The 27,458-nt window shown below is 51.9% G+C and overlaps 1 protein-coding gene across 1 annotated transcript in view; it reads right to left on the reverse strand.

The window, feature by feature from the left end:
- The window catches only part of efhc1 (EF-hand domain (C-terminal) containing 1), a 102,581-nt gene that overhangs the window by 24,695 nt on the left and 50,428 nt on the right, over window positions 1-27,458 (reverse strand). The window contains exon 8 of the mRNA XM_070870990.1: window positions 25,260-25,473. Coding sequence (XP_070727091.1) covers window positions 25,260-25,473 — 214 coding nt within the window. The remainder of the gene's footprint in view (window positions 1-25,259; window positions 25,474-27,458) is intronic.

Here is a 27,458-nt window from a genome sequence, read left to right on the forward strand (position 1 = left end):
CCCCTCCTTGGCTAAAACAGCGCCAGCAACCCATATGGGACCATGACCGTAATTAAGAACAAACACAGGGTCATTGATCTCAATGTCATGTGATACAGCCGCGCGATCGTGGTACACGTTATGCCGGTGACGCTGGGTTTCTACATGATCATTGAGATCCGGGTGGACTAGGGAGAGCCTGGTTTTGAGGGCTCTCTTCATGAACAATTCTGCAGGGGAACCCCGTGTAAAGTCCTGGCCCTGCAGTACAGACTTACACGAGGCACATGCTGAAGTCAAGGTCACTCAGGACCTGCACCTTTATTACACAGCTCTGTAATGCTACACTTGCCTGAGATCTGCCTTTATATACCTGTGTGGAACAGGTATCCAGTGTCTCCTGCAAGTGCACCCCTGGTGGTAAGGTAAGCTTGTGGTTACAGGTCATCTCTAGTTACAGTCATGTATAGCATGGTAAGATAGTTATGTACAATAGTGTGAGTTACATGACACCCCGGTAAGTGAGTGGGGTCATGTCCGGTAGCTGAGCAGAATCCGAGATAACCGGGTCTGCAGGGAACCGTCTGTCACGCGTTTCAAACTCTGCTTTATGGTTTGGACTGCCCGTTCCGCTTGACCATTGGATGCGGGCTTAAATGGGGCAGACCTGACATGTTTGATGCCACTGCGTTCTGAGCTGGTGACACATGGTCCATTGTCACTAACAAGGACGTCAGACACACCATGGGTGCCGAACATGGCCCGGAGGCTTTCAATGATGGCAGTGGATGTACATGACGACATTATTATACATTCAATCCATTTAGAGTAAGCGTTCACTGCTACAAGGAACATCTTTCCTAGAAAGAGGCCAGTGAACTCTACGTGGACCCTGGACCACGGTTTGGAGGGCAATGACCACAGACTCAGTGGGGCCTCCCTTGGTGCATTGCTCAACTGTGAGCAAGTGTTACATTGGTGTACGCACGACTCCAATTCCAAGTCAATGCTGGGCCACCAAACGTGTGACCTGGCGATCGCCTTCATCATGACTATGCCTGGGTGGGTACTGTGAAGGTCGTGTATAAATGTTTCCCTGCCTTTTTTTGGCAAAACCACGCGATTCCCCCATAGGAGACAATCTGATTGGATGGACACTTCATTCTTGCATTGGTAAAACGGCTTAATTTCGTCTTGCATTTCCCCGGGAACCGCCGACCAGCTCCCATTGAGTACACAGCTTTTTACTAGTGATAGCACAGGGTCCTGGCTGGTCCAGGTCCTGATCTGGCGAGCCGTGATGGGTGACCCCTCTCTCGCAAAAACATCCATTACAAGAAGAGGTCTGTGGGTTGTGCCATTTCCACCTGGCAGCCGACTGAGGGCATCGGCACAGTTCTCAGTGCCTGGTCTGTGGTGGATTACAGAGTCATACCCAGATAATGTTAGTGCCCATCTTTGGATGCGGGATGAAGCATTGGTGTTAATACCTTTGCTTTCTGAGAACAGCAAAATGAGTGGCTTGTGGTCGGCTTCGAGCTCGAACCCGAGTACAAATAGGTATTGGTCCATTTTCTTAACCCCGTATACGCATGCTAATGTTTCTTTCTCAACCATACTGCAGGCTCTTTCAGCCTTAGATAGACTTCTGGATGCATATGCAACCGGTTACAGTTTGCCTGACACATTGGCTTGTTGTAACACACAACCGACCCCGTACAAAGATGTATCACGAGCCTAGTACTAAACGTTTACACGGGTCATACAATACAAGTAATTTGTTAGACATAGCAGGTTTCTGACCTTGTTAAAGGCTGTCGCTTGAGATTTACCCCAAACCCAGTCATCACCCTTACATAGCAATAAATGCAAAGGTTCCAGCAAAGTGCTCAAACCCCGGTAAGAAAGTTACCAAAATAGTTGAGGAGTCCCAGGAACGAACGCAGCTCCATCACATTCTGTGGTCTGGGTGCGATCTTGATGGCCTCTGTCTTAGAGTCCGTGGGTCTGATGTCATCTGCCGCAAACTTTCTCCCTAAAAATTCGACCTCTGGTGTCAGAAAACACACTTGGAGCGTTTCAGTCTGAGTCCCACTCTGTCTAGTCGCTTGAGAACCTCTTCCAGGTTGTGCAGGTGTTCGGTGGTGTCACGACCAGTGAGCAGGATGTCGTCTTGAAACACCACGGTGCGGGGAACCGATTTCAGCAGACTCTCCATGTTCCTCTGGAAGATGGCAGCAGCAGAGCGAATCCCAAAGGGTACCTGTGGTATATAAACAGTCCTTTGTGTGTGTTGATGCACGTCAGTCTTTTCGAAGATTCAGCCAGCTCCTGTGTCATGTCGGCGGAGGTTAGATCCAGCTTGGTGAACGACTTTCCCCCCCCCCCCCCCCCCCCCCCCCCGCTAACGTTGCGAACAGGTCATCCACCTTGGGTGGTGGGTACTGGTCCTGTAACAAGACTCGGTTGATTGTTACCTTTAGTCCCCGCAGATTCTGAACGTCCCATCACTTTTCAACACCGGAACAATCGGACTGACCCACTCGTTGAACTCGACAGACGATATGATTCCCTCTCATTGAAGTCTGTCCAGCTCGATCTCGACTTTCTCTCGCATCATATGTGGAACCGCTCGAGCCTTGTGATGAACGGGCCTTGCATCAGGGACTAGATGGATCTGCACCTTGGCACCTGTGAAATTGCCGATGCCTGGCTCAAATAAATACGTAAACTTGCTCAGCACTTGGGCACACGAGGCATCATCCACCAAAGACAATGCTTTGATGTCGTCCCAGTTCCATCGGATCTTTCCCAGCCAGCTTCTGCCGAGCACTGTTGGGCCATCGCCTGGTACAATCCACAGTGATAAATCACGCACAGCTCCATCGTACGATACCTTCACTGCCGCACTGCCAATGACTGGTATGAGCTCTTTGGTGTAGGTGTGCAGCTTTGTATAAATCGGGCTCAGTTTTGGCTTTTGTGCCTTGTTACCCCACAGTTTCTCAAAAGCCTCTGGATCATAATTGACTGACTCGCCCCCGTGTCCAAGTCCATGGAAACTGGAATGCCGCTTAATTTGACTTTCAAAATTATCGAAGGGCTTTTGGTGGTGAAGGTGTGTACCCCATACACTTCCTCCTTGGGTTGAGTTGCCTCTCTCACCCGTTCACCGTGATCCACGCCGGATCGGTCATCCTCTGCCGACTCTGCCACATGGTGAATCGCAGCACGTCTGCACAGTCGCTGGAGGTGCCCCATTGTTCCACAGCCCTTACACACGTAGTGCTTGAATCCACATTGATGGGCTCGATGATTACCCCCGCAGTACCAACATGGTAATGCATTTGCATTCACGCCCCATGGCGGACTCTGAGACGTGTCGGTCCTGCCATGTACAGTTCTGCCTGCTGAAGGTGTTATTTTATACACAGTACTTGCCGGTGAGCTTCGATGCTGAGAAGATATCTGCTTAGTGATATGTCCTTACTATACAGTATGAATGCACACGAGGCCCATACTTGAGAGAAGGTCACTCTGTGACCAGTTACCTTTATTACCAAGACCTCAAGTGATGAAGGTGGGTGGAGCTTCCCCTTTTATACCTGAAGGTCCAGGTTAGGAGTGTCTCCCACCTAGTGGTCAGTGTTCTCACAGTGTACAACTTAGGTCAGTTTATACATGGGTTACAATGCTGGTTGAATACATGACATCACCTCCCCCCCCAAAGTCTTATTGGGATCACAGGTTGAGTCTCTCTGGTGGTTTACGCTCCCTTGTAGAGCGCCTGAGTTGGGGCTCCGGTTGTTGGGTGCTGGCCTGAGTGTCTGCTGTTTGCGGTGCCTCAGGCCTGTCCGGACTGCCCACAATGACTGGGCTCTCCTCCCTTTGGTTCCGGTGTTCGGTCACCTGTGGTGGAGTGAACTCTATATCGTGTTCTTCCTCTGCTTCTTCTATGGAGTTGCTGAACCTCCTTTTTATTTGATCCACATGTTTGCGGCAGATTTGTCCATTGGTAAGTTTAACTACCAAAACCCTTTTCCCCTCTTTGGCAATCACAGTGCCTGCGAGCCATTTGGGCCCTGCAGCATAATTAAGGACAAAAACAGGGTCATTGACATCAATACATCGCACCCTCGCATTCCTGTCATGGTAGTCACATTGTGACTGATGTCTGCTCTCAACAATTTCTTTCATAGTAGGGTGTATAAGGGATAGCCTGGTTTTGAGCGTCCTTTTCATTAGTAGTTCTGCGGTTGGAACCCCTGTGAGCGAGTGTGGTCGGGATCTATTGACCAACAGGAGGCGTGATAAGCGGGTTTGTAGGGAACCCCCTTGGATTCTGAGCATCCCCTGTTTGATTATCTGCACTGCTTGTTCCACCTGGCCGTTTGAGGCCGGCTTGAACGGTGCCGTTCTAACATGGTTAATTCCATTGCCTGCCATGAAGTCCTGGAATTCAGTGCTTGTGAAGCACGGGCCATTGTCGCTGACCAAGATGTCCGGTAGACCGTGAGCGGCGAACATTGCCCGTAGACTTTCTACCGTGGCAGAGGATGTGCTTGAATTTAAAATGTCACACTCGATCCATTTGGAGTAGGCGTCTACTACAACCAAAAACATTTTTCCCATGAAAGGACCTGCGTAGTCCACATGGATGCGTGACCAAGGCTTGGCGGGCCAGGACCAGGGGCTAAGGGGGGCTTCCCTGGGCGCATTGCCCAGCTGGGCACACGTGTTGCACTTGCGAACACAAAGTTCCAGGTCTGCATCTATCCCTGGCCACCAAACGTGTGACCTGGCAATTGCCTTCATCGTGACAATGCCCGGATGCCCATTGTGGAGTTCTCAGATGAACACCTCTCTGCCCATCTGGGGCATGACTACGCGGTTTCCGCACAGTAGGCATTCGGCCTGAATCGAGAGTTCATCCTTGTACCTATGAAACCATTTAAATTCCTCAGGGCATGCCCTGTACGTGGCTGCCCAGTCCCCATTCAGGACACATTTCTTGACTAAAGACAATAGCGGGTCTTTATTTGTCCAGACTTTAATCTGATGGGCTGTCACGGGTGAGCCTTCGCTTCCGAAAGCTTCAACAGCCATGACCATCTCAGCACCATGCTCGGTAGCCCCCTCAGTGGTGGCTAGTGGGAGCCTGCTGAGTGCATCGGCGCAGTTTTCGGTGCCCGGTCTGTGCCGAATTGTGTAGTCATAGGCGGCTAACGTGAGTGCCCACCTCTGTATGCGGGCCGATGCGTTTGCATTTATGGCCTTGTTGTCGGCCAAAAGGGACGTTAGGGGTTTGTGATCTGTCTCCAGCTCAAATTTCCTGCCAAACAGGTACTGGTGCATTTTCTTTACCGCATATACACATGCGAGCGCCTCCTTTTCTACCATCCCGTAGCCCCTTTCTGCCTGGGACACACTCCTGGAGGCATAAGTTACCGGCTGTAACTGACCTTTGACATTGACATGCTGCAACACACACCCGACACCATAGGACGACGCATCGCACGTTAAAACTAGTTTCTTACATGGGTCATATAACGTTAACAGATTGTTGGAACATAACAAATTGCGTTCTCCAATCAAAAGCCCTTTCCTGGCTGTCCCCCCAGACCCATTCGTGACCTTTGCGTAGGAGCACGTGTAGCGGCTCTAACAGCGTGCTCAATTTGGGAAGAAAGTTACCAAAATAGTTCAGGAGCCCCAGGAATGAACGCAGCTCCGTCGTGTTACAGGGTCTGGGTGCTCTCTGGATCGCCTCCGTCTTGGACACAGTAGGGCTGATCCCATCTGCTGCTCCCCTCATTCCCAGGAATTCTACCTCTGGAGCTAGGAAGACGCACTTCGCCTTTTTCAGTCGCAGCCCTACCCGGTCCAGTCTGCGTAGCACCTCCTCCAGGTTGTGGAGGTGTTCTTCAGTATCGTAACCCGTGATGAGGATGTCGTCTTGAAAAACCACCATCCCTGGAATCGACTTGAGGAGGCTTTCCATGTTTCGTTGGAAGATCGCGGCGGCTGAGCGAATCCCGAATGGACATCTGTTATACTCAAACCCCTTGTGTGTCGTGATGGTGGTCAGCTTCTTCGACTCACTCGCCAGCTCCTGGGTCATGTAAGCTGAGGTTAGCTCCAATTTTGAAAAAAGTTTGCCACCGGATAGCGTCGCAAAGAGGTCCTCCGCTCTCGGTAGCGGGTACTGGTCTTGGAGTGACACCCGATTGATGGTGGCCTTGTAATCACCACATATCCTGACCGACCCATCCGCCTTGAGCACCGGCACAATCGGGCTCGCCCAGTCACTGAATTCAACTAGCGAGATGATGCCTTCCCTCAGCAGGCGGTCCAATTCGCCTTCTATCTTTTCCCGCATCACGTACGGCACCGCTCTGGCCTTGTGGTGTACTGGCCTGGCGTCCGGGTTTATGTGAATCACTACCTTGGCCCCCATGAAAGTGCCGATGCCGGGTTGAAATAATGAGTCAAATTTGTCCAGGACCTGTGAGCATGATACTCGCTCCACAGAGGAAATTGCATTGACATCGCCCCATTTCCAGTTCATGACAGCAAGCCAACTCCTCCCCAGCAGTGCGGGACCGTCCCCTGGGACAACCCAGAGTGGCAACCTGTTCTCCGAATCTTTGTGGGTCACGACTACCGTGGCGCTGCCTAGCACCGGAATGATCTCCTTTGTGTAAGTCCGTAGCTGTGCATCAATCGGCAATAATTTTGGTCTCCTGGCCTTGGACACCCACAACCTTTCGAACTGTTTGATACCCATCAGGGACTGGCTGGCCCCCGTGTCTAACTCCATTGATACTGGGATGCCATTGAGGAGCACTTTCATCATTATCGGTGGCATCCTGGTATATGAGCTGTATATGTGCTCCACGTGAACTCGCTGAACTGCAGCTTCCAGCGATTTCCCCCAGTGTCCATTTGGCCTCGTAGGGCTTACATCGGGCCCATCCTCCTCGTACATCAACCTGGCTGCAGGCTTCCTGCACATACGCGCCAAGTGATCGCTGACGTTGCAGTTTCTACAGGTATATTGCTGATACCTGCAAGCTCTGGCTGGGTGTTTGCCTCCACACCTCCAGCATGAGCTGGAGGCCCCGTTGTTGGAAACAAAAGGCCCATTACTAGTCGATCGTCTCTGACTGTCTCTGTAACTGTCCTTAAGTGCACCATTAACAGGTGTTGATGGCCCCATTACTGGCCGCATTGTCCATTGCGATGGCATGAAGCACCGTTCAGCTAGCCATTGTCTCTGTTGAATTCCCCCTTTGGGTTCGACTACATGCTGGGGCATGTCCGATTGCCCCTGTCTGCCTAGAGAACTGTGTGCCGTGTTAACAATGTTGACTCCCTGGCCGTTTGCCGCATTTGAGCCAAGATTTTTGTCATACATCATTCTGGTCTCTTCCTCCCCTGAGATAAATGTCTGGGCTATCAGAGCCACCGCTTCCAAGGTCAAGTCTTTGGTCTCAATCAGCTTCCTGAAAACCCCAGCGTGCCCGATGCCCTCAATAAAAAAAGTCTCGCAGCATCTCCGCTCTGCATGCATCTGGGAACTTACATAGGCTCGCCAGTCGCCGGAGATCTGCCATGAAGTCTGGAACGCTTTGCCATTCTCGCCGCCGGTGCGTGTAAAACCGGTGTCTCGCCATGTGCATGCTGCTCGCCAGTTTAAGGTGTTCCCCAATCAACTGGGGACATGAAAGCCTGGGCTATCATGATGGCCTTGCTCAGATCTCGGGATTTGACAGACAGCAGTTTGCGAAGAATAACCTCGTGGCTGACACCAAGCATGAAAAAGTCCCACAACACTTACCCCAAAAATCCAGCAAGTACGCATGGTCTCGCAAGGCATCTTAGGTCAGCGACATAAGTCACCACGTCCTGGCTCTCGGAGCGATGGTGTGTGTAAAAGTGATATCTGGCCATTAAAATGCTCTCCTTCAGCTTGAGGTGAACCCGAACCAGTGTACACAACTCTTCATATGTCTTGTCCGTTGGTTTCGTCGGTGCTAGCAGATTTTTGATGAGGCCATATATCGTGGACCCACAAATGGTGAGGATAATCGCCCTGCGCTTGACCGTGTTACTATCCGTATCCAGCTCGTTGGCCACGAAGTATTGGTCAAGACGCTCAATGAAGGCTTCCCAATCATCGCCCTCAACAAATCTCTCAAGAATACCAACGGCAGCCATAACCGTGTGAAAATTCGTGATCTGTTACTTGTCGCCAATTGTTACATTCAGATTAACTCCACAAGACAGTATGCTGGCATACTGGATGTTGTGACCTTAGTCTCTTTAATCAACCTCCAGCCTGCTGAAGCAGCATGGCAGACAACCTTTTATACTTGCTTGCACGAGATATGCAGGTGACCCAGAAGTTTACATACATAACTAATTCAGAAAAGTGTGAGGTCATGCACTTTGGGAGGGCTAACAAGGAAAGGGAATACACATTAAATGGGAGGACACTGAGAGGGGTGGAGGAACAGAGGGACCTGGGAGTGCAGGTCCACAGATCCCTGAAGGTAGCAGGCCAGGTGGATAAGGTGGTTAAGAAGGCATACGGAATACTTACCTTTATTGGCCGAGGCATAGAATACAAGAGCAGGGAGGTTATGCTTGAACTGTATAAAACACTGGTTAGGCCACAGCTGGAGTACTGCGTGCAGTTCTGGTCACCACATTACAGGGAAGATGTGATTGCACTGGAGAGGGTACAGAGGAGATTTACCAGGATGTTGCCGGGAGTGGAGAATTTTAGCTATGAGGAAAGGTTGGATAGGCTGGGGTTGTTTTCATTGGAACAGAGGAGACTGAGGGGAGACCTGATTGAGGTGTATAAAATGATGAGGGGCCTAGATAGAGTGGATAGGAAAGATCTGTTTCCCTTAGCAGAGGGGTCAACAACCAGGGGGCATAGATTTAAAGTAATTGGTAGAAGGTTTAGAGGAGATTTGAGGGGAAATTCCTTCACCCAGAGGGTGTTGGGGGTCTGGAACTCACGGCCTGAAAGGGTGGTAGAGGCAGAAACCCTCACCACATTTAAACAGGACCTGGATGTGCCCCTGAAGTGCTGTAACCCACAGGGCTACAGACCGAGAGCGGGAAAGTGGGATTAGGCCGGGTAGCTCTTGGTCAGCCGGCGCGGACACGATGGGCTGAATAGCCATGCTGTAAATTTCTCTGATTCTCTGATTAAATATATTCAATGTCCCAGCCTCCACAGCTCTGTGAGGCAGAGACTTCCACAGATTTACAACCCTCTGAGAGAAGAAATTCCTCCTCATTTCCTTTTTAAATGGGCGACCCCTTATTCTGAGACTATGCCCCCTAGTTCTTGATTCCCCCACGAGGGGAAACATCCTCTCTGCATCCACCCTGTCGAGCCCCCTCAGAATCTTATACATAAGAAATAGGAGGAGGCCGTCTTATTATACATTTCAATAAGATCACCTCTCATTCTTCTAAACTCCAATGAGTAAAGCCCAACCTACTCAACCTTTCTTCATAAGACAACCCCCTCATCTCCGGAATCAAGCTCGCGAACCTTCTCTGAATAGCCTCCAATGTAAGTATATCCTTTCGTAAATATGGAGACCAAAACTGTAGAAACAGAGAAAATAGGTGCAGGAGTAGGCTATTCGGCCCTTCGAGCCTGCACCGCCATTCAATGAGTTCATGGCTGAACATGCAACTTCAGTACCCCCTTCCTGCTTTCTCGCCATACCCCTTGATACCCCGAGTAGTAAGGACTACATCTAACTCCTTTTTGTACGCAGTACTCCAGGTGTGGCCTCACCAATACCCTGTACAGTTGTAGCAGGACTTCTCTGCTTTTATACTCTATCCCCCTTGCAATAAAGGCCAACATTCCATTTGCCTTCCTGATCACTTGCTGTACCTACAGACTAACTGTTTGTGTTTCATGTAGTAAAGGTAGTAATCTCCGGGTTACGATCAGTGCCACGTGCTAATGAGTACAAGAATATAAGGAGAGAGATGGTGCAGGCGGGAAGGCTTTAGATTCCTGAGGCATTCGGACCGCTTCTGGGGGAGGTGGGACCAATATCCTCGAGGGGGGGGGGTTGCTAGTGCTGTTGGGAAGGGTTTAAACTAGCTTGGCAGGGGGATGGGAACCTGAGAACAAATTCAATACGGAAGGAAGTAAAGCTGGGATTGGAAAACAAGAATCTAGAAAGTGGGAGCCCCCCACCCCCGAGCCCCACCTTCCCCTGAGCCCCCCACCCCCGAGCCCCACCTTCCCCTGAGCCCCCCCCCCCGAGCCCCACCTTCCCCCGAGCCCCGCCCCCCCCGAGCCCCACCTTCCCGAGCCCCGAGCCCCACCTTCCCACAAGCCCCACCTTCCCCTGAGCCCCGAGCCCCACCTTCCCCTGAGCCCCCCCCCCCGAGCCCCACCTTCCCACGAGCCCCACCTTCCCCTGAGCCCCGAGCCCCACCTTCCCCTGAGCCCCCCCCCGAGCCCCACCTTCCCCTGAGCCCCGCCCCCCCCGAGCCCCACCTTCCCACGAGCCCCCCCCCGAGCCCCGCCCCCCCGAGCCCCACCTTCCCACGAGCCCCGCCCCCCCCCGAGCCCCACCTTCCCACGAGCCCCGCCCCCCCCGAGCCCCACCTTCCCACGAGCCCCGCCCCCCCCGAGCCCCACCTTCCCCTGAGCCCCGAGCCCCACCTTCCCACGAGCCCCGCCCCCCCCCGAGCCCCACCTTCCCACGAGCCCCGCCCCCCCCCGAGCCCCACCTTCCCACGAGCCCCCCCCCCGAGCCCCACCTTCCCACGAGCCCCGCCCCCCCCCGAGCCCCACCTTCCGCTGAGCCCCGAGCCCCACCTTCCCACGAGCCCCGCCCCCCCGAGCCCCACCTTCCCACGAGCCCCGCCCCCCCCGAGCCCCACCTTCCCACGAGCCCCGCCCCCCCCCGAGCCCCACCTTCCCACGAGCCCCACCCCCCCGAGCCCCACCTTCCCACGAGCCCCGCCCCCCCCCGAGCCCCACCTTCCCACGAGCCCCGCCCCCCCCGAGCCCCACCTTCCCACGAGCCCCGCCCCCCCCGAGCCCCACCTTCCCACGAGCCCCGCCCCCCCGAGCCCCACCTTCCCACGAGCCCCGCCCCCCCCCGAGCCCCACCTTCCCACGAGCCCCGCCCCCCCCCCCGAGCCCCACCTTCCCACGAGCCCCACCTTCCCACGAGCCCCGCCCCCCCCCGAGCCCCACCTTCCCACGAGCCCCCCCCCCGAGCCCCACCTTCCCACGAGCCCCGCCCCCCCCGAGCCCCACCTTCCCCTGAGCCCCGAGCCCCACCTTCCCACGAGCCCCCCCCCCCGAGCCCCACCTTCCCCTGAGCCCCGAGCCCCACCTTCCCACGAGCCCCGCCCCCCCCGAGCCCCACCTTCCCCTGAGCCCCGAGCCCCACCTTCCCACGAGCCCCCCCCCCCCCGAGCCCCACCTTCCCACGAGCCCCGCCCCCCCCGAGCCCCACCTTCCCACGAGCCCCGCCCCCCCCGAGCCCCACCTTCCCACGAGCCCCGCCCCCCCCGAGCCCCACCTTCCCACGAGCCCCCCCCCCCGAGCCCCACCTTCCCCTGAGCCCCGAGCCCCACCTTCCCACGAGCCCCGCCCCCCCGAGCCCCACCTTCCCACAAGCCCCCCCCCCCCCCGAGCCCCACCTTCCCACGAGCCCCACCTTCCCACGAGCCCCGCCCCCCCCGAGCCCCACCTTCCCACGAGCCCCGCCCCCCCCGAGCCCCACCTTCCCACGAGCCCCCCCCCCGAGCCCCACCTTCCCACGAGCCCCGCCCCCCCCCGAGCCCCACCTTCCCCTGAGCCCCCCCCCCGAGCCCCACCTTCCCATGAGCCCCGCCCCCCCAGAGCCCCACCTTCCCACGAGCCCCGCCCCCCCCCGAGCCCCACCTTCCCCTGAGCCCCCCCCCCCGAGCCCCACCTTCCCACGAGCCCCCCCCCCCCCCGAGCCCCGAGCCCACAGGGGGAGACAGGGAGAGTGAGAGGCAGGCTTTTCTAAACTTGGGCATTGGCTTACATTAAGCGCCACGATTACGCATTAAAAAACCATACGTAAGTTTTGAAATTTCAATTATCGAACTAAATACATTATAGAGGGCAGGGCGGGTGATGTGTTGCCGCTGCAGCATGTGGGAGCTGGTGGGCACCAGTCTGATCCACAGTGACCACATCGGCAGCAAGTGTCTGCAGCTCGAGGGAGCCGGGCTCCGTGTGGATGAGCTGGAGTCCGAGCTGCTGACACTGTGACACATCAGGGAGGGGGAGAGTTACCTGGACACTGTGTTCCAGGAGGCAGTCACACCCCTCAGGTTAAATCATTCACATGGTCCGGGACAGGAGGGTGTGACTACGAGCGAGGCAGGTATGGGGACCCAGGAGGTAGTGATGGAGGAGCCTCAGCCCTTGCTCTTGTCCAACAGGTTCGAGGTTCTTGCTCCCCGTGTGGTCAAGAGCAGGGACTGCAGGGAGGATGAGGAAGGACATTCTTGCTATTGAGGGAGGGCAGCGAAGGTTCACCAGACTGATTCTCGGGATGACTGGACTGACATATGAAGAAAGACTGGATCGACTGGGCCTTTATAGAAACATAGAAACATAGAAAATAGGTGCAGGAGTAGGCCATTCGGCCCTTCGAGCCTGCACCACCATTCAATAAGATCATGGCTGATCATTCCCTCAGTACCCCTTTCCTGCTTTCTCTCCATACCCCTTGATCCCTTTAGCCGTAAGGGACATATCTAACTCCCTCTTGAATATATCCAATGAACTGGCATCAACAACTCTCTGCGGTAGGGAATTCCACAGGTTAACAACTCTCTGGGTGAAGAAATTTTCATGTATGTAACTACAATGTAACACCACTGTATTACTATGTACACTCAACTCAGATCCACACCTTGACCACTAGGGGTGAACTTGTGGGAGACACTCGTTGCCTGATCACACAGGTATATAAAGGGAGGTCCCACGCAGGGTCATCACTTCTGGAGTCCTGTAATAAAGAGTCAAGGTCACTGGAATGTGCCTCGTGTGGTTTCATGCTGTAGAGTAAGGACTTTACATTGGCGACGAGAAACGGGAATTCACGACCCACGAGAATGGCCACCGGTAGCACAGAGGAACGGTGCTGGGTTGGGGAAGACTGGGACGATTTTGTCGAGAGGCTTCAGCAAAGCTTCGTTATGAAAGAATGTCTGGGGGATGCAGCGGGCGACAAGCGAAGGGCTCATCTCCTGACCAGCTGCGGGCCAAAGACTTACGCGCTCATGAAGGACTTACTAGCACCCGAAAAGCCGGCGGACAAAACCTTTGAAGAACTTAGCAAATTGATCGGGGAGCACCTCAAACCGGCGAGCAGCATACACATGGCTCGACACAGATTCTATACCCACCGACGTCATGAAGGACAGAGCATACCGGACTTCGTAGCGGACCTCCGGCGTTTGGCCAGCCTCTGTAAGTTCACAGACGCCTGTAGGTGGGAGATGCTAAGGGACTTCTTTATCGAGGGCATCGGTCATGTGGGAATTTTCCGCAAATTAATTGAGACTAAGGATTTGACCTTGGAAGCGGCGGCGTTGTTAGCTCAAACGTTAATGGCCGGGGAGGAAGAGACGAAAATAATATACGCGCGCAATTCTGCCTCTAACGCGGCGAGGGATCAGGGAGTCAACATCATCAATGCGACTCAGAGCCCCACAGGCAGGGGCAGTCCGACACTCCCCAGGCAGCAATAGACCCCAGAGCAGGACCTCAACAGAGACAATGGCAGGCTGAACGGACATTCACCCCATCACAGTGGACAATGCGGCCCAGGATGGGGCCACTGACACCCACTAATAGGGTACTTAAGAGCAGTCAAAGGGACAGTCAGCACGGAATGCCTGGCCATAGTCCCTTTGTTCCCAACAATGGAAACTTTAACTCATGCTGGAGGTGTGGGGAAAACACTCAGCCAGATCTTGCAGATTCCAACAGTTTGTCTGCAGAAACTGCAATCTCAGTGGCCACTTAGCTCGAATTTGCAGGAAGTCTGCAACCAGACTGATATATGAGGCGGATGGACCAGAAGAGGGTTCTTTGAGGCAGGATGACTTTTGGGGCAAATCGATGGATGGCGAGGTTCAGCGGGTCCATGTGGCGAATATTCACAGTTCATACACCAAACCGCCACCAATGATGATGAGGGTTTTGTTGAACGGTATCCCAGTGCGCATGGAGCTGGACACTGGGGTCAGCCAATCACTCATGGGCGTTCAGCAATTTGAGAAGCTATGGCTACTCAAAGCCAGTAGACCCAAATTAGAACGTATTGAGACACAATTACGGACGTACACTAAAGAAATCATTCCGGTGCTAGGCAGTGCAATGATGACTGTCACACACAACGGGTTAGTGAACCGGCTGCCCCTCTGGATTGTCCAGGGCAATGGTCCCGCTCTGTTGGGGAGGAGCTGGTTAGCCGAGATGAACTGAAAATGGGGGGATGTTCACGCAATGTCCTCGGTGGAGCGAAGTTCGTGCTCACAAGTCCTACATCAATTCGAGTCACTATTCCAACCTGGCGTCGGGACTTTCAAAGGCACTAAAGTAGTGATACACATCACCCCGGACGCCAGGCCAGTGCACCACAAAGCCAGAGCAGTGCCGTATGTGATGCGGGAAAAGATCGAGAGCGAATTGGACCAGTTGTTGAGAGAGGGCATCATCTCGCCTGTTGAATTCAGCGACTGGGCGAGCCCCATCGTTCCCATCCTAAAAGTGGATGGCTCTGTCAGAATCTGTGGCGACTACAAGGCCACCATCAATCGGGTGTCCCTACAAGACCAATACCCGCTCCCGAGAGCGGAGGACCTCTTCACCACGCTGGCAGGCGGCAAGCTGTTCACCAAGTTGGACCTCACTTCAGCCTATATGACCCAGGAACTGGCTGACTAATCTAAACTACTGATCACCATCACCACGCACAAGGGACTGTTCATTTATAACAGGTGTCCGTTTGGCATTCGATCAGCGGCCCCGATTTTTCAACGTAACATGGAAAGCCTGCTTAAATCCATTCCTGGAACAATCGTATTCCAGGACGACATCCTCATCACGGGTCGAGACACCGAGGAACACCTCCACAACCTGGAGGAGGTGCTACGCCAACTGGACCGGGTAGGCCTGCGACTAAAGAAGTCTAAATGTGTGTTCTTAGCTCCTGAGGTTGAGTTTCTGGGCAGGAGGGTTGCTGCAGATTGGATTGGGCCCACCGAATCCAAAACAGAGGCGATTCGACGAGCACCCAGGCCCGGCAACACATCGGAGCAGCGTTCATTCCTGGGACTGTTGAACTATTTCGAGAACTTTCTGCCGAACTTGAGCACATTGTTGGAGCCGCTACACGTGTTCCTGTGTAAGGGTTGCGATTGGTTTTGGGGGGACTGTCAGGAACGGGCTTTTAATCGGGTGCAAAACTTACTTTGTTCAAACAAGTTGTTGACCCTGTACGACCCCTGTAAACATTTAGTTCTGACATGTGATGCATCGTCCTATGGGGTTGGGTGCGTGTTGCAGCAGGGCAATGCTGAGGGTCAACTACAACCTGTGGCTTATGCCTCCAGGTCGCTCTCTCAAGCAGAACGGGGATATGGGATGGTCGAGAAGGAAGCGCTCGCATGTGTCTATGGTGTAAACAAAATGCATCAGTACCCCTTTGGTAGGAAGTTTGAATTAGAGACGGACCACAAGCCATTAACATCCCTGTTATCAGACAGCAAGGCTGTCAATGCCAACGCATCAGCTCGCATACAACGGTGGGCTCTCACGCTGGCTGCTTATGACTACTCCATCCTGCACCGGCCTGGCACTGCGCTCAGCAGGCTTCCACTGGCCACCACTGAGGGGGCAGCGGAGCAAAGCGCTGAGATGGTCAAGGCTGTCGATGCCTTTGACAGCGCAGGCTCCCCCATCACAGCCCACCAGATCAAAACCTGGACAAACAGAGATCCCCTCCTATCCCTGATTAAGAAATGTGTCCTGACTGGGGATTGGGCGCCCGCACACGGAGCATGCCCTGAGGAGATCAGAGCGTTCCACAGACGGATGGATGAGCTCTCCATCCAAGCCGACTGCCTACTATGGGGCAGCCGGGTAGTTATGCCCCAGAAGGGCAGGGAGGCATTCATCAGGGAACTCCACAGCGAGCACCCAGGCATTGTGATGATGAAGGCCATTGCCCGGTCACACGTTTGGTGGCCTGGAATTGATTCAGACCTGGAACACTGTGTTAGCAGGTGCACGACCTGTGCCCAGCTGAGTAATGCCCCCAGGGAGGCCCCACTCAGCCCGTGGCCCTGGCCCACCAGGCCATGGTCACGCATTCATGTTGACTACATGGGCCCGTTTATGGGGAAGATGTTCCTTATTGTGGTGGATGCGTACTCCAAATGGATCGAGTGTATCATCCTGAATTCATGCACGTCATCCACCACCGTGGAAAGCCTACGTGCGATCTTCACAACCCATGGCTTGTCGGACATCCTGGGTAGTGATAATGGCCCGTGTTTCATGAGCTATGAATTCCGGGAGTTTGTGTCGGGCAATGGCATTAATCATGTCAAGACTGCACTGTTCAAGCCGGCCTCCAATGGCCAGGCGGAACGTGCGGTCCAAATCATTAAGCAAGATATGCTCAGGATTCAAGATCCCTCCCTACAATGCCGCCTATCGCGTCTCCTGCTGGCCTATAGATCCCGACCGCACTCGCTCACGGGGGTCCCGCCCGCAGAGCTACTCATGAAACGGACACTCAAAACTCGGTTGTCCCTCATTCACCCAGTCCTGGCCGACATAGTTGAGGGCAAGCGCAAGTCACAACATGAGTATCATGACCGTAATGCGAGGAGGAGATGTATAGAAATAAATTATCCTGTATTCCTCCTCAATCACGCCATGGGGCCCAAATGGCTTGAGGGCACTGTAATTGACAAAGAGGGAAATAGGGTCATCGTGGTAAAACTCAACAATGGTCAGATATACCGTAAGCATCTGGACCAAGTAAACAAAAGGTTCAGCATCGACACGGAGGAACCTGAAGAAGACCATGAGATGGAGCTCACCACACCGCCAGTGAATGAGCAACAAGAGCAATCAGAAGAATGCACAGTCCCTGCGGTCAGCCCGGACAGGCCGGAATCACCACAGGTGACAGACACTCACGTCAGTGTCCAACAACCAGAGCCCCAACTGCGGCACTCCACGAGGGAGCGTAGACCACCTGAAAGACTAAACCTATGATCCCAATAAGACTTTGGGGGGGGGGGGGGAGGTGATGTAATGTATGTAACTACAATGTAACACCACTGTATTACTGTATACACTCAACCTAGATCCTAGATGCACACCTTGACCACAGGGGGTGAACTTGTGGGAGACACTCCTTACCTGATCACACAGGTATAAAAATGGAGGTCCCACGCAGGGTCATCACTTCTGTAGTCCTGTAATAAAGAGTTACGGTCATAGAGTGACCTTGCCCCTGGAATGTGCCTTGTGTGGTTTCATGCCATAGAGTAAGGACTTTACAGAAGTTTCTCCTCATCTCGGTCCTAAATGGCTTACCCCTTAACCTTAGACTGTGACCCCTGGTTCTGGACTTCCCCAACATTGGGAACATTCTTCCTGCATCTAACCTGTCTAACCCCGTCAGAATTTTAAACGTTTCTATGAGGTCCCCTCTCATTCTTCTGAACTCCAGTGAATACAAGCCCAGTTGATCCAGTCTTTCTTGATATGTCAGTCCCGCCATCCCGGGAATCAGTCTGGTGAACCTTTGCTGCACTCCCTCAATAGCAAAAACGTCCTTCCTCAAGTTAGGAGACCAAAACTGTACACAATACTCCAGGTGTGGCCTCACCAAGGCCCTGTACACTCAATTCCCTCATCCAAATCATTAATGTATATTGTAAATAGCTGAGGTCCCAGCACTGAGCCCTGCGGCACTCCACTAGTCACTGCCTGCCATTCTGAAAAGGACCCATTTATCCCGACTTTCTGCTTCCTGTCTGCCAACCAGTTCTCTATCCACGTCAGTACACTACCTCCAATACCATGTGCTTTAATTTTGCACACCAATCTCTTGTGTGGGACCTTGTCAAAAGCCTTTTGAAAGTCCAAATACACCACATCCACTGGTTCTCCCTTGTCCACTCTACCAGTTACATCCTCAAAAAATCCTAGAAGATTTGTCAAGCATGATTTCCCTTTCATAAATCCATGCTGACTTGGTCCGATCCTGTCACTGCTTTCCAAATGTGCTGCTATTTCATCTTTAATAATTGAATCCAACATTATGCACATAGATTGGGCTAACCAACCTGGAAGCAATACGGTGGAGGAGGATTTCCTGGAGTGCATAAGGGATGGTTTTTTAGACCAATATGTCGAGGAACCAACTAGGGGGGAGGCCATCTTAGACTGGGTGTTATGTAATGAGAGAGGATTAATTAGCAATCTCGTTGTGCGAGGCCCCTTGGGGAAGAGTGACCATAATATGGTGGAATTCTGCATTAGGATGGAGAATGAAACAGCTAATTCAGAGACCATGGTCCAGAACTTAAAGAAGGCTAACTTTGAAGGTATGAGGCGTGAATTGGCTGGGATGGATTGGCGAATGATACTTAAGGGGTTGACTGTGGATGGGCAATGGCAGACATTTAGAGACCGCATGGATGAACTACAACAATTGTACATTCCTGTCTGGCATAAAAATAAAAAAGGGAAGGTGGCTCAACTGTGGCTATCAAGGGAAATCAGGGATAGTATTAAAGCCAAGGAAGTGGCATACAAATTGGCCAGAAATAGCAGCGAACCTGGGGACTGGGAGAAATTTAGAACTGAGCAGAGGAGGACAAAGGGTTTGATTAGGGCAGGGAAAATGGAGTATGAGAAGAAGCTTGCAGGGAACATTAAGACGGATTGCAAAGCTTTCTATAGATATGTAAAGAGAAAAAGGTTAGTAAAGACAAACGTAGGTCCCCTGCAGTCAGAATCAGGGGAAGTCATAACGGGGAACAAAGAAATGGCGGACCAATTGAACAAGTACTTTGGTTCGGTATTCACGAAGGAGGACACAAACAACCTTCCGGTTATGAAAGGGGTCGGGGGGTCTAGTAAAGAGGAGGAACTGAGGGAAATCCTTATTAGCCGGGAAATTGTGTTGGGGAAATTGATGGGATTGAAGGCCGATAAATCCCCAGGGCCTGATGGACTGCATCCCAGAGTACTTAAGGAGGTGGCCTTGGAAATAGTGGATGCATTGACAGTCATTTTCCAACATTCCATTGACTCTGGATCAGTTCCTATGGAGTGGAGGGTAGCCAATGTAACCCCACTTTTTAAAAAAGGAGGGAGAGAGAAAACAGGGAATTATAGACCGGTCAGCCTGACATCGGTAGTGGGTAAAATGATGGAATCAATTATTAAGGATGTCATAGCAGTGCATTTGGAAAGAGGTGACATGATAGGTCCAAGTCAGCATGGATTTGTGAAAGGGAAATCATGCTTGACAAATCTTCTGGAATTTTTTGAGGATGTTTCCAGTAGAGTGGACAAGGGAGAACCAGTTGATGTGGTATATTTGGACTTTCAGAAGGCGTTCGACAAGGTCCCACACAAGAGATTGATGTGCAAAGTTAGAGCACATGGGATTGGGGGTAGTGTGCTGACATGGATTGAGAACTGGTTGTCAGACAGGAAGCAAAGAGTAGGAGTAAATGGGGACTTTTCAGAATGGCAGGCAGTGACTAGTGGGGTACCGCAAGATTCTGTGCTGGGGCCCCAGCTGTTTACACTGTACATTAATGATTTAGATGAGGGGATTAAATGTAGTATCTCCAAATTTGCGGATGACACTAAGTTGGGTGGCAGTGTGAGCTGTGAGGAGGATGCTGTGAGGCTGCAGAGCGACTTGGATAGGTTAGGTGAGTGGGCAAATGCATGGCAGATGAAGTATAATGTGGATAAATGTGAGGTTATCCACTTTGGTGGTAAAAACAGAGAGACAGACTATTATCTGAATGGTGACAGATTAGGAAAAGGGGAGGTGCAAAGAGACCTGGGTGTCATGGTACATCAGTCATTGAAGGTTGGCATGCAGGTACAGCAGGCGGTTAAGAAAGCAAATGGCATGTTGGCCTTCATAGCGAGGGGATTTGAGTACAGGGGCAGGGAGGTGTTGCTACAGTTGTACAGGGCCTTGGTGAGGCCACACCTGGAGTATTGTGTACAGTTTTGGTCTCCTAACCTGAGGAAGGACATTCTTGCTATAGAGGGAGTACAGCGAAGGTTCACCAGACTGATTCCCGGGATGGCGGGACTGACCTATCAAGAAAGACTGGATCAACTGGGCTTGTATTCACTGGAGTTCAGAAGAATGAGAGGGGACCTCATAGAAACATTTAAAATTCTGACGGGGTTAGACAGGTTAGATGCAGGAAGAATGTTCCCAATGTTGGGGAAGTCCAGAACCAGAGGTCACAGTCTAAGGATAAGGGGTAAGCCATTTAGGACCGAGATGCGGAGGAACTTCTTCACCCAGAGAGTGGTGAACCTGTGGAATTCTCTACCACAGAAAGTTGTTGAGGCCAATTCACTAAATATATTCAAAAAGGAGTTAGATGAGGTCCTTACTACTAGGGGGATCAAGGGTTATGGCGAGAAAGCAGGAATGGGGTACTGAAGTTGAATGTTCAGCCATGAACTCATTGAATGGTGGTGCAGGCTAGAAGGGCTGAATGACCTACTCCTGCACCTATTTTCTATGTTTCTATGTTTCTATTTTCTCCACTACTGATGTCAGGCTAACCGGTCTATAATTACCCATTTTCTCTCTCCCTCCTTTCTTAAAAAGTGGTGTTACATTAGCTACCCTCCAGTCCATAGGAACTGATCCAGAGTCGATAGACTGTTGGAAAATGATCACCAATACATCCACTATTTCTAGGGCCACTTCCTTAAGTACTCTGGGATGCAGACCATCAGGCCCTGGGGATTTATCGGCCTTCAATCCCATCAATTTCCCGAACACAATTTCCTGACTAATAAGGATTTCCTTCAGTTCCTCCTTCTCGCTAGACCCACTGTCCCCTAGTATTTCTGGAAGGTTATTTGTGTCTTCCTTTGTGAAGACAGAACCAAAGTATTTGTTTAACTGGTCCGCCATTTCTTTGCTCCCCATTATAAATTCACCTGAATCTGACTGCAAGGGACCTACGTTTGTTTTCTCTTCACATATCTATAGAAGCTTTTACAGTCAGTTTTTATGTTCCCAGCAAGCTTCCTCTCATACTCTATTTTCACCCTCTTAATTAAACCCTTTGTCCTCCTCTGCTGAATTCTAAATTTCTCCCAGTCCTCAGATTTGCTGTTTTTTCTGGCCAATTTATATGCCTCTTCCTTGGATTTAACACTATCCCTAATTTCTCTTGTTAGCCACGGTTGAGCCACCTTCCCCATTTTATTTTTACTCCAGACAGGGATGTACAATTGTTGAAGTTCATCCATGTAATCTTTCAATGTTTGCCATTGCCTATCCACCGTCAACCCTTCAAGTATTGCTTGCCAGTCTATTCTAGCCAATTCAAGTCACATACCATCGAAGTTACCTTTCCTTATTCAGTGGAGTTTAGAAGGATGAGAGGGGATCTCATAGAAACATATAAGATTCTGACAGGATGGGACAGGTTAGATGCAGGAAGAATGTTCCCGATGTTGGGGAAGTCCAGAACCAGGGGTCACAGTCTAAGGATAAGGGGTAAGCCATTTAGGACTGAGATGAGGAGAAACTTCTTCACTCAGAGAGTTGGTAACCTGTGGAATTCTCTACCGCAGAGAGTTGTTGATGCCAGTTCATTGGATATATTCAAGAGGGAGTTAGATATGGCCCTTACGGCTAAAGGGATCAAGGAGTATGGAGAGAAAGCAGGAAAGGGAATGATCAGCCATGATCTTATTGAATGGTGGTGCAGGCTCGAAGGGCCGAATGGCCTACTCCTGTACCTATTTTCTATGTTTCTATGTTTGGGTGGTGGGTACCATGCCTGTACCACTGCTCGGTTGATCTTCACCTCCTCGTGGTCGTGATGAGCGGCTTGTGCCTCGGGGATCTACAGTTCGATGCCTGGTTCAGCTGAAGGTAGGGCTTTGCTCAGCCTTTGAGCAAGGGAGATGTCGTTCGCCGGAGAAGGTACACAGAGGTCTTCCCAGTTCCATCAAATCTTCCTCATCCACCTTCTACCAAGCAGCGTTGGCCCATCACCTGAAACAATCCACAGTGGTAAATCGTGGGAGTGTAAAAGCAATACCTGGCCATTAAGATGCTCTCCTTTGGCTTGAGGTGTTCCCTAACCAGCGTACACAGCTCTGTGTAAGTCTTGTCCGTTGGTTTGACTGGTGCCAGCAGATTTTTGAGGAGGCCATATATCGTAGACCCACATGCGGTGAGGAGAATCGCCCTGCGCTTGACTGCAGTCTCAGCCTGGTCCAGTTTGTTGGCCACGAAGTACTGGTCGAGGCGCTCAACGAAGGCTTCCCAATCATCACCCTCAACAAATCTCTCTAAAATACCAACGACAGCCATTACCACGTGAAAGTTCGTGATCCCATCTTCATCGCCAACTTGTTATGTTCAGAATAACTCCACAAGACTGTATTGTAAGCTCAAACTGTTATGACCTTGGTCTCTTTATTCAGACCATTGACTGGGGAAGCAGCATGATGAATCACCTTTTATACCTGCTTACCCAGGGCACACAGGTGACCCTTAGGTCTCCCACAGGTGTGCCCCCTAGTGGCAAGTCTTAAATATTGGTGAGGTTTACATAGGTCTGATCTGATAGCCATTACAGAGACGTGGTTGCAAGGTGACCAAGGCTAGGAACTGAATATTCAGGGGTATTTGACAATTCGGAAGGATAGACAGAAAGGAAAAGGAGATGGGGTAGATCTGTTAGTAAATGATGAGATCAGTGCGTTAATGAGAAATGATATTGGCTCAGAAGATCAAGGTATAGAATCAGTTTGGGTGGAGATAAGGAATAATATGGGGAAGAAATCACTGGTGGGCGTAGTCTATATGCCCCTAACAGTAGCTACACTGTTGGACAGAGTATAAATCAAGAAATAATGGAGGCTTGTAAGAAAGGCATGGCAATAATGGGTGATTTTAATCTTCACATTGATTGGACAAATCAAATTTGCAAAGGTAGCCTTGAGGAAGAGTTCATCGAGTGTATGCGGGATGGTTTCTTAGAACAATACACTGTGGAACCAATCAGGCAGCAGACCACTTTAGATCTGGTATTGTGTAATGAGGCAGGATTAATTAATGATCCCGTAGTGCAGGATCCTCCAGGCAAGAGTGATCATAGCATAGTAGAATTTCAAATTCAGTTTGAGGGTGAGAAAGTTAGTTCTCAAACTAGTATCCTGAATAAAGGTAATTACAAAGGTATGAAGGTAAAGTTGGCTAAAGTGGACTGGGAAAATAGACTAAAGGGTAAGATGGTAGATAAGCAGTGGCAGACATTTAAGGAGATATCACATAATTCTCAGCAAAGATATATTCCAGTGAGAAAGAAAGACTCTAAAAGAAGATGAACCATCTGTGGCTAACTAAGGAAGTAAAGGATGGTATCAAATTAAACACAAAAGCAGAGAACAGTGGAAGGCCAGAGGATTAGGAAATGTTTAGAAACCAGCAAAGGACGACTAAAAAAATAAGAGAAGATAGTTTATGAGAATAAACTCGCAAAAAATATAAAAACAGACAGCAAGAGCTTTTACCGGTATATAAAAAGGAAGAGAGTGGCTAAAGTAAACATTGGCCCCATAGAGGATGAGACTGGGAATTAATGATGGTAAACAGGGAAATGGCACAGACATTGAACAAATATACGGCAGAAGACACTAAAAAAAATCCCAATAATGGATAATCAAGGGGCTTTAGGGAGGGAGGAACTTAAAACAATCACTAGAGAAAGCGTATTCGGCAAACTAATGGGACTAAAGGTGGACAAGTCCCCTGGACCTGATGGTCTGCATCCTAGGGTCTTAAAATAAGTGGCTGCAGGGATAGTGGATGCATTGGTTGTAATCTTCCAAAATTCCCTGGATTCTGGGGAGGTCCCAGCGGATTGGAAAACCGCAAATGTAACGCCCCTGTTTAAAAAAGGAGGCAGACAAAAAGCAGGTTCGACCGGTTAGCCTAACATCTGCCGTTGGGAAAATGCTGGAGTCCATTATTAAGGAAGCAGTAGTGGGACATTTGGAAAACATGATTCAATCAGCAGAGTCAGCATGGTTTTATGAAAGGGAAATCATGTTTGACAAATTTGCTGGAGTTTTTTGAGGATGTAACGAACAGGGTGGATAAAGGGGAACCAGTGGATGTGGTGTATTCGGATTTCCAGAAGGCATTTGATAAGGTGCCACATAAAAGGTTACTGCACAAGATAAAAGTTCACGGGGTTGGGGGTAATATATTAGCATGGATAGAGGATTGGCTCACTAACAGAAAACAGAGAGTCGGGATAAATGGGTAATTTTCCAGTTGGCAAACAGTAACTAGTGGGGTGCCGCAGGGATCGGTGCTGGGACCTCAACTATTTACAATCTATATTAATGATTTGGATGAAGGGACCGAGTGTAATGTAACCAAATTTGCTGATGATACAAAAATAGGTGAAAGCAAATTGTAAGGAGGACACAAAGAATCTCTGTGGAAGTCTGTGCAATTCTCTGCCCCAGAGAGCTGAGGAGGCTGGGTCATTGAATATATTTACGGCGGAGACAGACAGACAGATTTTTGAGCGATAAGGGAGTAAAGGGTTATGGGGAGCGGGCGGGGAAGTGGAGGTTGAGGGGCAAAATGGCCGACTCCTGCTCCTATTTCTTACGTTCTTGTGAGAGACTAAATAAGTAGAATGTGTTGCTAACATTGTATGACAAAAAGTCCATCTTTGGATGGGCACTCAGCCCCTAGCTCAGAAATACACCATCCAGGGCACAGGTCAGGGCCTGCTGCCAGTGCTGGGCCACATGACCAGGACTTACTCCCTCTGTTGACCCCAGGTGAGGTTAGCAGGAGGGTTCACGACCCCCGCTGACCACAGCTGACATGAGCAGACGGTCAGGTCCCTACGCTGCCCTTGGTGATAACTTTCCCTGTCAGTACCTTCAACCACTGAACCTATAGTCAGGTCCTTGGCTGTGTAGTATTCCGCATTTTCCACATCGCTTCCCGGTTTGGGGATCCTTATCTTTGTCAACATTTTCCCTCCGATTCTGCCGGAGTTGCGGAGTGGAGGTTCGAAGATGCTGATCGTGTCGGTGGCCACATGGAAGCTGATGATAAACCGCCGACTGGAATCTTCAGGGTTCCTGGGCTCCTACAGGGGAGAGCGAGGAAGTGGCTTTATCCAGCCCCACCCCCATTCCACATTCCCCACCCCCTTTCCCCCCGCGCTGTCCAATCCCAATTCCCCATTCCCCCCGCACTCTCCGATCCCATTTCCCCCCGCGCTGTCCGATCCCAATTCCCCATTCCCCCCGCACTGTCTGATCCCCATTCCCCATTCCCCCCGCACTGTCCGATCCCCTTTCCCCACGCACTGTCTGATCCCCATTCCCCATTCCCCCCGCACTGTCCGATCCCAATTCCCCCCGCACTGTCCGATCCCAATTCCCCCCCGCACTGTCCGATCCCCATTCCCCCCACACTGTCTGATCCCCATTCCCCATTCCCCCCGCACTGTCCGATCCCAATTCCCCCCGCACTGTCCGATCCCAATTCCCCCCCGCACTGTCCGATCCCCATTCCCCCCACACTGTCTGATCCCCATTCCCCATTCCCCCCGCACTGTCCAATCCCCTTTCCCCATTCCACCCCTGCACTGTCCAATCCCCATTCCCCATTCCACCCCCGCACTGCCCAATCCCCATTCCCCATTCCATCCCCGCACTGTCCAATCCCCATTCCCCATTACTCCCCGTACTGTCCAATCCCGATTCCCCATTCCACCCCCGCTCTGTCCAATCCCCATTCCCCATTCCACCCCCGCTCTGTCCAATCCCCATTCCCCATTCCCCCCCGCACTGTCCAATCCCCATTCCCCATTCCACCCCCCCACACTGTCCAATCCCCATTCCCCATTCCCCCCCGCACTGTCCAATCCCCATTCCCCATTCCCCCCCCCACACTGTCTGATCCCCATTCCCCATTCCCCCCCCCACACTGTCCAATCTCCATTCCCCATTCCACCCCCGCTCTGTCCAATCCCCATTCCCCATTCCACCTCCGCACTGTCTGATCCCCATTCCCCATTCCCCCCCCCCACACTGTCCAATCCCCATTCCCCATTCCACCTCCACACTGTCTGATCCCCATTCCCCATTCCACCCTCGCACTGTCCAATCCCCATTCCCCATTCCACCCCCGCACTGTCCAATCCCCATTCCCCATTCCACCCCCGCTCTGTCCAATCCCCATTCCCCATTCCACCTCCGCACTGTCTGATCCCCATTCCCCATTCCCCCCCCCCCACACTGTCCAATCCCCATTCCCCATTCCACCCCTGCACTGTCCAATCCCCATTCCCCATTCCCCCTGCACTGTCCAATCCCCATTCCCCATTCCACCCCCGCACTGTCCAATCCCCATTCCCCATTCCCCCCCGCACTGTCCAATCTCCATTCTCCATTCCCCCCCCGCACTGTCCAATCCCCATTCCCCATTCCCCCCGCACTGTCTGATCCCCATTCCCCATTCCACCCCCGCACTGCCCAATCCCCATTCCCCATTCCATCCCCGCACTGTCCAATCCCCATTCCCCATTACTCCCCGTACTGTCCAATCCCGATTCCCCATTCCACCCCCACTCTGTCCAATCCCCATTCCCCATTCCCCCCCCCACACTGTCCAATCCCCATTCCCCATTCCACCTCCGCACTGTCTGATCCCCATTCCCCATTCCACCCCCGCACTGTCCAATCCCCATTCCCCATTCCACCCCCGCACTGTCCAATCCCCATTCCCCATTCCACCCCCGCTCTGTCCAATCCCCATTCCCCATTCCACCCCCGCACTGTCCAATCCCCATTCCCCATTCCCCCCCGCACTGTCCAATCTCCATTCTCCATTCCCCCCCCGCACTGTCCAATCCCCATTCCCCATTCCCCCCGCACTGTCTGATCCCCATTCCCCATTCGCCCCCCGCACTGTCCAATCCCCATTCCCCATTCCCCCCCCGCACTGTCCGATCACCATTCCCCCCGACTTGTCCGATCCCCATTCCCCATGTGAAAAAGGAACGACAGTAATCATGGGGGATTTTAACCTACATATCGATTGGTCAAATCAAATCGCAAGGGGTAG

This window comes from Pristiophorus japonicus, unplaced genomic scaffold, assembly GCF_044704955.1.
Source record: "Pristiophorus japonicus isolate sPriJap1 unplaced genomic scaffold, sPriJap1.hap1 HAP1_SCAFFOLD_204, whole genome shotgun sequence".
Classification (NCBI taxonomy): Eukaryota; Metazoa; Chordata; class Chondrichthyes; family Pristiophoridae; genus Pristiophorus; species Pristiophorus japonicus.